The sequence below is a fragment of the Phycodurus eques genome, chromosome 6 (genome assembly GCF_024500275.1).
Source record: "Phycodurus eques isolate BA_2022a chromosome 6, UOR_Pequ_1.1, whole genome shotgun sequence".
NCBI classification, from domain to species: Eukaryota; Metazoa; Chordata; class Actinopteri; order Syngnathiformes; family Syngnathidae; genus Phycodurus; species Phycodurus eques.
Window position 1 is genome coordinate 21,448,304 of NC_084530.1, and position 14,179 is coordinate 21,462,482.

At 40.5% G+C, this 14,179-nt stretch overlaps 2 protein-coding genes across 3 annotated transcripts; both read right to left on the minus strand.

Annotated features, from left to right (window-relative positions):
* Positions 1-800: 800 nt before the first annotated feature.
* lap3 (leucine aminopeptidase 3) lies at positions 801-7,366 on the minus strand. 2 transcript variants are annotated; one of them, XM_061679286.1, is made up of 12 exons: positions 7,161-7,366; positions 6,923-7,038; positions 6,084-6,135; positions 5,744-6,009; positions 5,020-5,184; positions 4,477-4,635; positions 4,287-4,411; positions 3,512-3,600; positions 3,308-3,410; positions 1,856-1,935; positions 1,659-1,771; positions 801-1,564 (listed from the first exon to the last, which is right to left on the minus strand). In XM_061679286.1, the coding sequence occupies exons 1-12, from the start codon at positions 7,263-7,265 to the stop codon at positions 1,378-1,380; spliced, it is 1,560 nt and encodes a 519-aa protein (XP_061535270.1). In that variant the 5' UTR covers positions 7,266-7,366; the 3' UTR covers positions 801-1,377. The 2 variants fall into 2 exon arrangements, with proteins under 2 accessions (XP_061535270.1, XP_061535271.1); XM_061679287.1 differs by lacking the exon at positions 801-1,564 and having other exon boundaries at positions 1,671-1,771; positions 1,848-1,935.
* A 1,901-nt stretch (positions 7,367-9,267) lies between these two features.
* Positions 9,268-14,061, minus strand: clrn2 (clarin 2). The gene is made up of 3 exons (XM_061680733.1): positions 13,710-14,061; positions 10,984-11,163; positions 9,268-9,536 (listed from the first exon to the last, which is right to left on the minus strand). The coding sequence occupies exons 1-3, from the start codon at positions 13,960-13,962 to the stop codon at positions 9,268-9,270; spliced, it is 702 nt and encodes a 233-aa protein (XP_061536717.1). The 5' UTR covers positions 13,963-14,061.
* Between the last annotated feature and the right edge of the window lie 118 nt (positions 14,062-14,179).

The following is a 14,179-nucleotide window of genomic DNA, read 5'->3' on the forward strand; positions in this document are numbered from 1 at the left end:
TTACTAGAATATTAAGAAACAAACGACAAGTTCAGTTTTGTACTGAACCTTGAGGCTTTGAGGTCTTCTTGGTTGACCAGAACATGTCCCTTTTACAATCTTCTCATTTTGTTTGTAAGTGGTCCAGATTTTAGACACTGCTCTGCTGACTAGGAACAACCGAGATCTTTTGCAACATTCTGTGACAGACTTCGACAATTTCCTTTCTTGCTTCTTTATTGTTTCTTAAAGCTAGAAGGGTGGCATTTTGAATAAAAATTGTTTTGTGGAACATCTGAGATTTGCCTTTTTTTCTCCAAAATTAAACATTTCAATGATCGTCCTCCATAAGCGGTGATTCGATGATTTTTTTCCAGGTGTTGTATAAATGTGTGTATATAGGGCAAGAGGTGGGGAACACCCTGAACTGGTCGCCAGTCAACTGCAGAGCACCAGCAGACAAGAATTCACACTCACACCTACGGACAATTCAGAATCTCCAAATGTGCGTTTCTTTCGGAATGTGGGAGGAAACCGGAGAACCTGGAGAAAATCCACACAGTCACAGGAAGAACATGCAAATTCCACACAGGAAGGCCGGAGCCTGGATTTGAACCCATGACCTCTGAACTGTGAGGCGGTTGTGTGAACCACAGGGAAATTACAAGAACTACAAGAAAAAAAAGCACCATATTTTTATATTTCAAGTTTGTTTACATAATTTATTATTAGTCATCAATCAAACGCTACTCAAATCACAAAAGTGCTGAACAGTGAAAATTTACAAAACAAGTATCCTTCATTTGATTCAAGACGGCAGACAGTTTTTCGTGAGTTTATTTTTTTAAATATGGTTTTTACATGGGTGTAGTACAAAAGTGTCATTGTAGTACAGTGATGCCTTGAGATACGAGTGATCCGTCTTTTGAGATACAAGCCATCATTCGGATGATTTTGTTTTTGCTTTGACCTGAGAGCGTAAACTTGAGATAAGGGTGCTGTATGGTGGCAGTAAACTCAAGTCACTTCACAATAAGTAGCAGTTTTTGCAAATAGTGAACAATTCATCAAAAAAATCGAGGTGTCAAGCTGTTTAATGCCACTCCCACTTGGGAGTTTACCATCAAACTAAACTAGAATTACGTGTTGCGGTTATAAAGCAATCACATAGCTTAGCCTCTAGCTGAATGCTAATGCTAACACATAATGGGAAACCCTGATATTTGAACACAAATGGTGCAAAAATGTATGTTTTTGGGGCTGGCTGGAACAGATTGTCATTTCCATTCATTTCAAAGGGGAAAGTTGACTTGAGAGAAAAAGTAATTTGAGTTACAAGCGTGGTCACAGGACAAATTGAACTCTTATATCAAGGCAGCGCTGTATTTGTAAAGTTGCTTATTTATTGTGTGCCAACGCGGCTGCAAACTCCACCAGGGTGCGCGTGGGCCTTCCCGACATGCCCTTCTTCAAGTACGGGATTTCGTCCTTGTTGGTCATCACTCCTGCGATGTCCAGATGAGCCCAGTGTGGCGAGGTGACAAATTCCCTGAGGAACGCCGCCGCCGTGCACGCGCCGCCCGACCTACCGGGAAGCAGAGCGCACGCCGTTTTGAGAACCAAAGGCCGCTTTCTTTTTCTTTTTAGGACGCATGGCGGCCGTTCGGCGAGATACGTACCGGCTGTACTTGCCGATGTTGTTGAGGTCGGCCAGCTGGCTGTCCGTCACCTGTCTGGTGTAGTGCTGGAACAGAGGCATGCGCCACACTCTGTCGCCTGTCACCATACTGGCCTACACGCACACTTTTTGTCAACATCAGAGCTTAAATATATACGTGTGTGTGTGTGTGTGTGTGTATAAAACGCACGCAGAGACCTTGTGCAGCTGCTCCCAAAGCCAATCAGAGTTGGCGAAGACTCCAGTCGCCGCCGAGCCCAGCGCGACGTCCATGGCGCCTTAGAAAACACGGTCAATGCTGGATGTATATCGTCGCTGTCAGGCGCTATCCTTGCATCGCTACAATGACTAATTTTCGTGAAATCAAAAACAAAAAAAAGAAGGAAAAACGCTATCTTGCTTGAGTTACCAAACACAGCACTGTTCGAGTTGGAATTACGCCTTATATTGCTCTCTTCTACCATTTTAGTACAATATATTTTATTAAGTACAATTCAGTTGCATTTAACTTTTTAGTTCAGTATTTGTATTTTATCTTTAAGAAATGTTAGTTTGCAAGGGTGTATAATATTTATCTTTTATGTGCATTGCATTTTAATCAAATTATTACGTCGTTTTTTATTTTCCTATACAGTATTTAGGTACAGTGTTAATGTTCAAACTGTGCTGTACTGTGATGTTACAGTGGCTTACAATAATACATGTATACATTTTATAAATAAAACTACTGCGTTACTGTATTTTAATGTTGGACCTGATGGTGTTACTTGAAGAGTGCAGTACTTTTTTAGGTGGTTCTTGGTGTAAAACGTTTGACAACCACTGCTCGAAAAAAAATCCCAACTACCAAACTTGAGGCGACAATACCGCACGGCTCCCACAGAGTGAGGCAGTATTTATTTATTTTTTTAAACAACACTTCTCATACAGTTGAGCGTTCAAGAGAATTAATAGATTTGTCAATTTGTTCAAAGTGGTTAATAATATGTAAAAAATGGGGACATACCAATAATTTGGATTTGTGAACAAATATGAAATAGAGCATATTTGGACAACATGAGATTGCTTTTTCTAAATGTGTAATATATTTGCGAAGAAAAGCAAAAAAGTTTTTCATATTGTCATTATGGGATGTATTGAGGGGGAAAATGAATTTATTACATTTTGGAATAGGGCTGTAACTTATCCTGTATTTGATTGCCCATGTCACATCAGTTTGTGCTAGCTTGTTATTGAGGTTGGTATGCTGGCTAACACTATTGAAGGTGTTTTGTTTGTGTTGAATAATTTAACTTCTGCGCTCTTTACTTAACACGGGTTCTGACTGTGTACATGCTAGATGTATGGCGTCAGTGCTTTATGATCCTCTCTGCTTAAAGTGCATTACTGCCACCTTGTGGCAGCTACATGGAATTACAAACCTCCTTTGCAGGGGGGCGTCAACTATTCGCAGATTTTCACTAATCGCGGCAATGGTTGGTGCCATTGCCACGAATAGCGGGGGTTCATTGTATACTGCAAGCTGAAATAATGATCACGTCCAGCCAATTTGGCGATGATCGGTGAAACTGGTGTCGGGGGCTCACTTTCCAGCGGGCACTACCGAGTGAGTTTTGAGCCTGGTTGTGTCGGGGACCCCTAAAATCCCACCTGTTAGCGTAGCGACGTTGACAACAGCCCTGGGGTTGAAGGTGTGTGCGTAACAGAGCGCGTCGGCGAGGATAAGCCTGCCTTCTGCGTCAGTGTTGTCCACCTGTGCGTACAAAGCAGCATGCAAGCCTTTTACAATGAACATTTAAAATCCCATCCACTTTCTGTACGTTTGAAGGACATCACTACAAAATGTCCACCGACCTGGATGGTTTTCCCGTTCTTTGCCGTAACAACATCACCCGGTTTGGTCGCCTTGCCGCTAGGCATGTTCTCACACAGTGGAGCCAGGCCTGTTGGAGGGGGGGGGGGGGCAGTATAACAATTAAAGGAGACTTATTATGGAAAATGAACTATATAAACAGTGCCTATCCATCCATCAGGTGTAAAACTAAAGAAGCATGTAAATATTTTCTAATTTGCCAAATTCTGAAAAGTAAATATAGGGCCCGACCGATATGGATTTTTTTCAGGCCGATTCCGATATTTGGTAAAACAACATTCCGATAACAGATTAATTGACCGATTAATTTTTAAAAACATGTAATGAATAAAATAACTTATTTTTTACTTGAGAAAAATCAGAAAAAAAAAATCATCATCAGCCAATTTTTTTTGCAGATTTTCTCAAAACCATTTTTTTATGTTTGTTTGAATGTCATTGCCTTTGTTTTATGCTGAAATGTATTGCGTTAAAAAAATAATAATAATAAAATCGGCTGGCCGTTTATTTGGTCGGACCCGGATAAATTAATAATTATCGGCCGGGCCCTAATTAATAATTGGTGGCAACTTTGCAGATTTCTTCTATTGTGGAGGTTTTCCAGAAACGTAACCCCTGCGATAAACGAGGGATTACTATAATTCTTTATCCTTTGTGTATTTTTTTTAAAGACACTTGGGGACTGTTTAAAATTGTGACAATTTTAATTAAGTCTCTTTTAATCATCTAACGTGTATGACAGCGAGAGCAGCTCACCGATGATGTTGATGGGCAGCTTGAGGGACGCCGCCGTGACGACCGCGGCGCACACTGTGGCGGCTCCGCCCATGTCGGCTCGCATCATATCCATGGAGGCGGAAGGCTTCAGAGAAATGCCGCCGCTTTGAAAAGCAGACGAATAATACACAAACGCACGAGTCGTCAGGGTGCGTTTGTTGCGGTCTACCTGTCGAAGGTGACGCCCTTGCCGACCAGAAGCAGCGGGTCCTGGGCACCGTCGAGCGCACCATTGTAGTGCAGCTCCAGGAAGACAGGGGGCTCCTCTGAGCCTTTGGACACGCTGAGAAACGCCCCCATCCCTTGCTCCTCGATCCACGCCTGGGATCTGATTGGAGGAATTAATCGCGTAGACAAAATAGGTGGATTACCTTTTCCACAATGCAACTCTACCATTGATACTTCAGTAGGAACTGTAGTCCTTTTAAGCAAAACAAACACCCTAAGACTGCTTTTTCCTTAATTTCTATTGTATTAAATGTTCAATACAGAACAGTGATTCAATTTCAAAATGAATCCATATAAATAAATCTGGTTTGACAATGTAACACCCGAGTGGGCGTGACTGGCATATGTCATTCTTATGTTTATATATTCTATATTATATATTCTTTTTGTTTTGTTTTCCTGGTATGTTGTCTATATTTTTCATCTAAAATTACCCACGTATACTGCTACTACTAATAATAATAATGAGTAATAAATAATATACCTCTTTTGGACTACGACCCGGTCACCGTATTGCGCCAGCCTCTCTTCAATGGTCTCAGCAAAAGCGGTGGGAGTGATGTGATTGGCTGGGGCTTCCATGAGGAGGCGGGCCAAGTTTTGGCCTTCGGCATACAGCACTCCTCTCTCCCACGCTGTCACTTCAGCACTAAACGCAACCACATACACACATGCATTTAATACAGACACCTGTACCCTCTGCAATGAAGTTGAGCCACTACATGAGAAAATACAGTGGTAGATTACCCCGAATACAGATACATCAAGAAATTAGAATAGTGTCAAAAGCTTAATTTAGTTAGGTAGTTGAAATACACACACTCAAAATTAAATGATTTTTTTTTGTTTGTTTAATATGTATAATTTCGATGATTATATTTTACAGCAAATGAAAACCCAAAATTCACCACCTCTAGAAATTAGAATATTAGGTAAAAAAAAAACTATTTTTTTTAAATGACTTAATGTTGAGATTAGGCAGGAATTTACACCGTGAAAAGTATTTCTCAAGTTTTTAATACATATAATGTATGAGTACTGAAAAAAAGAAAAAAAGACTTTCCCACAATATTCTAATTGATTGAGATGTAACTGTAGATGCCTGTACTCTGTGCAGTTGAGTAAATAAACACTGACGCTTACCATGAATAAACATGCGTAAATAGAGTAGTATTGAATAAATAACACTCGTCAGTGTCTGGTCACACCTGGCATGAGGCTGCACAGTGACTTTGGGCTTTTTCTTGGATTTCAGCTGGTCGTACTGAAATAGGCCCAGTAAGGCGCCCTCTGCCGCCGCCTGAGGGTCACCGCAGCCATCCACCTCCACGTGGTTGACCTCCAGGTCCTGAAGAACCCTGCAGCCGGCTGACACAGCCTGTCGGATGTTCTCCTTGGTGGAGTCCCAGTTCTCCGCCCGGCACACGCCCGCCGTGACGTCATCCAGAGCGACCAAAGCTACGCAAGGAAAATCCTGGAAAACAAGCAGAAAAACAAGTGATTTCTCTCATTGCTGCATTTTTCTTCTACAGACGTGTAATTCCCCACCTTGTGGACTCCATAGAACACTCTGCTTTTGCCCTTCTTGAGAACTCCAGAACTGCAAAGGCAAATTGTGTGGTTTAGTATTCACATATTGAAGCAAGGAGCCCATATAGCGGCACCAATACCACTTTTTGTACTTGCATTTACTTACATTTGAACATTGGGCGAGATAGAGAACCGATACTTTGATGCCATTAGGTCTTGTAATTGTGATGAAAATGTGTTTGTGCAGCAGTCACCGCTCAAGCGGAGTGCATCATCCATTTTGCAGAGCATAATTTGCAATTGTCTAAAGGTTTTTTATCATCCATGTCCTTAACGTACTGGTGCATAGTATCAGCTAATTTTTAGATGTACAGAGTACTGTATGGTACAGTATCGGCACCAATACTAGTATCGGTGCATCCCCAATTTTAAATTAGGTAAAAAAAATAATTTAAAAAAATAAAAAGGACTACTATGGGAGGAAGCTGGAGTACCCGGCGAAAACTCACACATGCACAGGGAGAACATACAAACTCCACACAGGTAGGCCGGATTCAAACCCATGACCATAGAACTGTGAGGCAGATATGGTAACAACTTATGCACCGTACGCCCGAAACTTTTATGTTTAGTAATATAAAATTAGTTTTTTTTTTTTAAATAGAGAAAAAAAGAAATAATAAAAATCACGGTAAAACATTTTTTAAAAACACTATTGTAGCACACACATCTGTCAATATCAATATCCAGAGAAAGTATGACGCAGCAGTCTTACAAAAGACTATTTACGTAATGTTGGGACTAAAGGTGAGTCATTCATTGAGTGTAAAAGTGGTTGTTAGTGTGGAAAAAGTTACATTTTCAGTAGTTCGGAGAGTTTCCCGGACACTTTGCGGTCAAAACCTTCTGCTGCCTCCGTCAAACGAAAGATGCCCTCCTCTTCTTTCTTCTCGAACACGCCCAGCACCAAACCCTGCGGTGGGGGAGAGAGAAAAAAAATCTGTTAAATTGATTAAAAGCTTGAAAAAAATATATATCAATAATTCATTGATTGAATGAAATACTGAGCCTGTCCGGACTCCTCCTGTCTCTCACTTTTCTTTCCATTTGGAGACTTTGCGAGGAACAAAATGTCCGACAGAAGTTGGTCCGCGAGAGTGGAAGCACGGCAGCTCTCCTCATAATGAACATATTCGACATCTCGTGAACATGTGTGAGCAAAGTACAAAGTTAGAATAGTACGCTAGTTATAAAGGTCGCACTCACGAGCTGGAAAGATACCAGCACTGAGGAAGGCGCTTGTTTGGTGACGTCATCGACGAGCGACACTGTCAAACAGTAAAAGTGTTAAACATTTTAAATAAAACGCACGTAATAATAAATAACTAAAATTAAAATGTAATATGTTGTTAATAGGTTAATATGTTGTTATTTACAGGTAAAATATAAATTAAAATATTTATTTAATTGAAATGACGCTGACTTTCAATATTGCATCCCAGTACATACTGTAGCAAGACTTTATTTTTGTTTTTTATTTTCATTTTTAAAGTTTCATCCAAGCCAGGTTAATAAAAAAAATGGGTTAGGTCAACAAGGGCATCATTGTAAAAACTGTCAAGCAAATGATGCTGGTATCTCGATGTGGCGTGCACCTGATGGGAGAAGCACAAAGCTGCAACATTTACTTAGAATAATATTAATAATCATAATAATAATAAAGTGATCATAATCATAACAGTTTACTAAATTGTATCGGTTATTTCAAACATTAAACATTTTCTATATAACGCTTATCCATGGTAGGGTCACATGTGAGCTGGAGAAATCACACCTGACTTTGGCACATACGTATCTAGTCAAACCATTCATACTTATGGACAGTTTAGAATCTCCAATTAACCTAATCCTGATATTTTTGTAATGTGGGAGAAAGTCAGAGTACGTGTAGAAAACCCACACAAGCATGGGGAGAACATTTAAAAAGGCTCGGGCCAAGATTCGCACCCCAAAGCTCAGAAATTCGTGGCAGATGTGCTAAACACTCATACACTGTGCTGCCAATTCAATTATGACACAGCACATGATAATAGAATTCTATGAACTATTCAAACAACCGCTTAAGTCACAACATACTGTGGGTACGGAAGGTTTTCAGATCCCCTTAAATTTTTCACTTTTTGTTTTATTGCAGCCATGTTAAAATCATTTAAGTTCATTTTTTCCTCATTAATGTACACACAGCACCCCATATTGACAGAAAAAAAACGGAATTGTTGAAATTTTTGCTGATTTATTCAAAAAGAAAAACTGTAATATCACACAGCCATAAATATTCAGACCCTTTGCTATGCAGAAAAACTCTGTGACTGTTTTTGAATGGCCCAGCCAGAGCCCTGACTTAAACCCAATTGAGCATCTCTGGAAAGACCTGAAAATGGCTGCCCACCAACGTTCACCATCCAACCTGACCGAACTTGAGAGGATCTGCAAGGAGAAATGGCAGAGGATCCCCAAATCCAGGTGTGAAAAACTTGTTGCATTATTCCCAAAAAGACTCATGGCTGTATTAGCTCAAAAGGGGCTTCTACTAAATACTGAGCAAAGGGTCTCAATACTTATGGCTGTGTGATATTTCAGTTTTTCTTTTTTAATAAATCAGCAAAAATTTCATTTTTTCATTAAAAAAAATTTCTGTCAATATGGAGTGCTGTGTGTACATTAATGAGGAAAAAAAACTTAAATGATTTTAGCAAATTGCTGCAATATAAAAAAGAATGAAACATTTAAGGGGGTCTAATGCTTTCCGTACACATTGTATAGTTCCTTGTGCATTTAAACTGTTAAACCACTAAGAAACTAATTAATGGACACATATTTATTTTATCTGATACACAGAGGCAGTTAGGGAGGAAAAGCTTAATAGATTAACATACAAGTACAAACATCCTTTACAACATCAATATATGAACAATATGCAAAATAAGACAAAAAGTGCTTTCATATGTTCTATTCTCCATGGTATTTCTGTGATCATAAATATTAATACTGGCCATTTTGTTCATGTTGCAGTCTTCAGATTATTACACTCCATCTCTACAAACTACGTCATGAAATCTAGTCCAATGCTCACATAAAGTCATGTCTAATTGGCATTATTTCGAAATGCAAACAAACACTGGCACCATCTTTAATGTAACTGTCAGTAGAGCAGGTCCAGAGAGACGATGGTGGGCTCCTCAGGCATCTTGACCTCCGTTTTGGGGAGCTTGATACGGCTCATGGCGACCACTCCGCACACGGCCAGATGAGTGGCCGCGCTGGCCACGCTCAGCCAGAAGGACCAGTCCAGCGCGTCGTCCAGGACGACCAAAGCGAAGAGGTTCTCCCGGTAGTTGACCACACGCTCGGTGAGGCTGTGGTGCCTCACTGCTGCCAGGAAGCAGAGTGCGGCCAGTGTGCCGAACACAGCTGGAGACGTAACGGGTGGAAATGTTTTGTGGTATACAGTATTAAAAAGACAGACAGATGCTTATAACGACACATTATAATCTGTTTCACCTTATCTGTTTATTCTAGGGCTGGGCAAAAAAATCGAATAACTCAGCTAAGTCAACTTCAAAAATAGGTCGGTGCAAAATGTATGCCTAAAAGCTCCATAGGCATCGAAAAAGAAAAAAAAGAAAAAAAAATTCCGCCCGGAACCATGTTTGCACCGCCAAAACCAATGTTTCACACGGATATTTATTGGAGACAGACGCAGTGTGGGGGGGGCACTAATAAACTTTGCCAAAAACGACAGAGGAGCATCTGTAAGTGATTTTTAAGACACTGTTAGATGTGTAATGTACACATAACATGAAGAATGAGCTGAATGGTAGTTAGTGTTTTTTGTTAAATACTAATTGCTAGAGGCGGCACGGTGGCCGACTGGTTAGAGCGTCAGCCTCACAGTTCTGAGGACCCGGGTTCAATCCCCGGCCCGGCCTGTGTGGAGTTTGCGTGTTCTCCCCGTGGCTGTGTGGGTTTTCTCCGGGCACTCCGGTTTCCTCCCACATCCCAAAAACATGCATTAATTGGAGACTCTAAATTGCCCGTAGGCATGACTGTGAGTGCGAATGGTTGTTTGTTTCTATGTGCCCTACGATTGGCTGGCGTGTACCCCGCCTCCTGCCCGATGACAGCTGGGATAGGCTCCAGCACGCCCCCGACCCTAGTGAGGAGAAGCGGCTCAGAAAATGGATGGGTGGACTAATCGCTAGAGCGCTAATGCTAATCATGATTGCTAACTGTTTAGTGTTTAGCATTTTGCTGTCCCCATTTCTGTACATCAAATTTATATCATACACTCAGTACGAACATATGCAGTCTAAGGATCGAAGTCCATCCCTCCTAAAAGACAATAAAATGCATGTTAGTAGTAAAAGGAAAAAAAATATACTGGTGGGGAGATTATTATTCGATTATTCGACCAATAATCAATAGGAGAATCGATTCTAAAAAGATTCGATAGTGACAGCCCTATTCACATACACACATTATCAATGTGTGTATGTGAATGAACAGACAGTTGTATGCAAATGGACAGTCTTACATTAAGTATGTAAAGGGATCAAGCCATGCCGCAAACAGTGAAAATCAGCAAGTCATTGATGTCTCCCAAAAAGGTTTAAAATAATTGCCCATAGACACCCCAAGATGGCAGCAAAACATGACTAATGAAGCTCCTCAACTCACTTCAACATAGTTACTTCCCAACAAGATGTCCCAAGATGGCACCAGAGCAAAGTTTCTTTTATTAGACAAGGTATAGACAAGTATTGTGGCACCTGTTCCTGACTGCATTATTGTGCTCTACTAATTCTACTTAGCAACAAGTCACCACATGACGAGGAAAACCTACGCGAGCATCACGTACCGGCGATGACATTCCACAGGTAGAGTCCCTTCTGACCCTTGATGCTTTGGTAGGGGACCTTACGTGCATTATAAATGCTGAAGGAGAGACTGACCAGTGCAAAGAACACGGCTGTCAGCAGGAAGAGGATCACCATCACGTGAAGGCCACCGTTCAACGTGTGCACTAGTTTTGGGAAGACTGCACACACACACACGCACACACACAAAGAACAAACACATGTTGCGTTACAGGTGTGTGCTGACTCCCATAAGTTTGTTTAATTCTAAACACAGCCACATCCCCATTTATAAGCGGGTGTGCACACTTGTGCAACCACATTATCTCAGTTGTTGCTGTTTGTTTACATCCCCACTTAAAAATACTTTATTTTGTTTTACAATTGAGTTGTACATATTATAGGTCACATTCATGGTGGTTTTGAAAAAATTTTATCACAAAAACTTTTGAACAGGGGTGTGTAGACTTTTTATAGTCACTGTACATGCTTCGTGCAGCTAAATTAAGTGACCAAAATATTAGAAACATTGCTGAGTATAATTCAGTACTGTAGTACATAATGTACACCAACTACAACTAAGGGTGGGACAAAAGATCGATATAGTGTATGCTGGTACATGAAACCGATATAGAAACTGTCCAGGTAGCACTTTCAAGAGGCCCAGGACCCTTTGGGATGCGGTCTGCAGTGTTGAACAGAAACTACAAGTACAGAAAGTTCCCAGAAATGTATTGTGTAGCCTAACTACGACCACACTGATATTAAACAGCAATGAATACCTCTCTCTCAGTGACAGCCAAAAAGTAGCATTATTTTCTTCGTAAAGGTGGAAACTTTGTAATGGTTCTTGTATTGACTCTTATTCAATTGTGCAAGTGTACCTAATGCTGTGTTTTATATATAGATTTAGTGGCGAAAATGATGTACAAAGAGGAGACATTTTCGTGGACAAATTCCTGAGTTTTGTGCAGTGCAGGGCTTGCTACGCATGTTTGCCAATATGTCGGACCGGTCTGTGACAAGCTGGGCGTTCTCAGCAGAGGGAGTGTCCTTGGACACGTGCCAATGTGACAATCTGGTGGCACAATGTTGATCTAAAATTTTGCCGAATGTGATTTTGGTGAATTTGAATGGGGTGCAGGCAAACACATACTGGGCTCTGTGGAGACATTTAAGGCGCCAGCTGCAATCAGTTCATTCTGCATTTAACAAAGGCACCCGCTCACGTTGTTTGTTGCCACAGTGCAGTGACAATCCGCCACTCACGCATGGATCGCTGCGATTGTGCATCGTCCTCTTATGCAGAGAATGATTAATAAGTCTATTATACACTGGCTCAGTGTTTGTGTAATCAAATAATTTAAAACAGCCTAATATTAATGAATACTATAACATTTTTAAGGGCGATCATGAGGAGGATTCCGATACATTATGCCACCATGCCGCCAAATCCCTCTCGGCTTACAGTCGGGATGTTGGAAGTCACTAGCGCCCTACATTTAAAGGGAATGAGTGGAACAGCTTTGATTGGTGGTGACTGAAGTCGACTGCAAACACTCCAACAGTGACAGTGAGACGGCCTGCGCTCATCCACGAAATTACCAACACCAGTCTAACCAGGCTCTGGTGCAGAGTTGCGCCGCCTGCCGCGACAGATATACGGCGTTAACGAAAATAGGGGTTTTTATGTCAAAGTCAAAAGGTAAGGAGAGCTGCATTTAGTTTTGAATGCACAGAATAGCGTTAGCTAACAGCATAACATACTTGATTGCTCAGTGAAGTTGTTGGGTTGGAGGGTATTTGTGTTCGACGTTGTGCCATATACACGGATCCACTCATTGACGTATATGAAGCGCTGCTTCCACAAGTCAAAATGTTTTAATTCACCTTACGGACGCTTGGTGTTTTACCCCACACCTCCCCACACTTAATTTCTACAGCACTTTAAAAAATCGTAACCATAGGTGTAACAAAGTGCTTGTAGATAATAAAGATTGAACATCAAACAAAAAAGTAATAACAAAATAATAATAAATATTTACATTAATTAAAAACAAAGCATGAATTATTTTTGGATTAGTATTTTTTTTTACATAAAATGTAACAAGATTTGCAACATAAACAATTTGACATGAATTCTATTTTATTAAATAATTGGTTAAATAATTATCAGTATGTTAATTACAAACAATACAATTACTGAAATAAACAAGTTGACAGAAAAATAAAGAGATTTGTAAAATAAACAATTTTGCATGCATTTCATTATTCTAATTGAATTAATTATATACAATAATCTTTTAAAATTAGCGTGAAATATTCAAATAAACATGTTGACAAATAAATATAAAGATTCTTTGTAAGATAAGCAATTCTACATTTATTTCTGTTTATTAAGTAATTATTTTAATTACAATAAATATGAACATTTTTAATGAGCACAAGTGATTATTTTATGATTAAATAAACTGTTTTACATAAAATAAATGTTCATAGAATAAACATTTTTGCATTTGTTTCATTCGAATAAATATCTGTCAATTGATTATAATTAAATGCATTATAAACAATTAAATATGAATACAAATTAGCAGGAATTCATATTTTTATAAAAATTATTGATTTTATATTTAATCCTTGTTTTTCTTTTTTTCCCCTTCATCGACAAATTATCTGAGCCGTCCGTTTTTTTTTTTTTTTTTTTTTTTTTTGTAAGGCTGCCTACTGTGGATTTTGGAGCGCCTGGTCCCAAGCCCGCACTTCTTGGTCTTCCCTCCGCGGAACAGACCGTAGTAGACGTGCCCGGTGAACAGGTCCAGCTCCGGGTGGGAGGCGTTGACGATCTCGACGCCGGTCTTGCAAAGGATGCGCCCGGTGACCCAGCGCTCTGTGGACAGGGCCACCAGCAGGAGGACCACGGATCCGACGCAGAGCACCGAGGCGATCGAGAAGCTTATGCGTTTCCACAGCGGAGGCATCCTACGGCGACGAGCCCTGCATGTCGCCCCGGGAGAGGGAACACCACGCCCGGCAGCGACCGCAGCCGAACGCCCCCGGCCACCACACCACCATCAGTTTATTCGGCAGCAGACTTAATTCGAATAGTCGTCATAAAATGAGAGGTGTTGACACGGCGCTCGTAACTAGGGAGGGAGAAACCGAATCTATGGCGGTCAAAGGGATCCTTTACTGGGG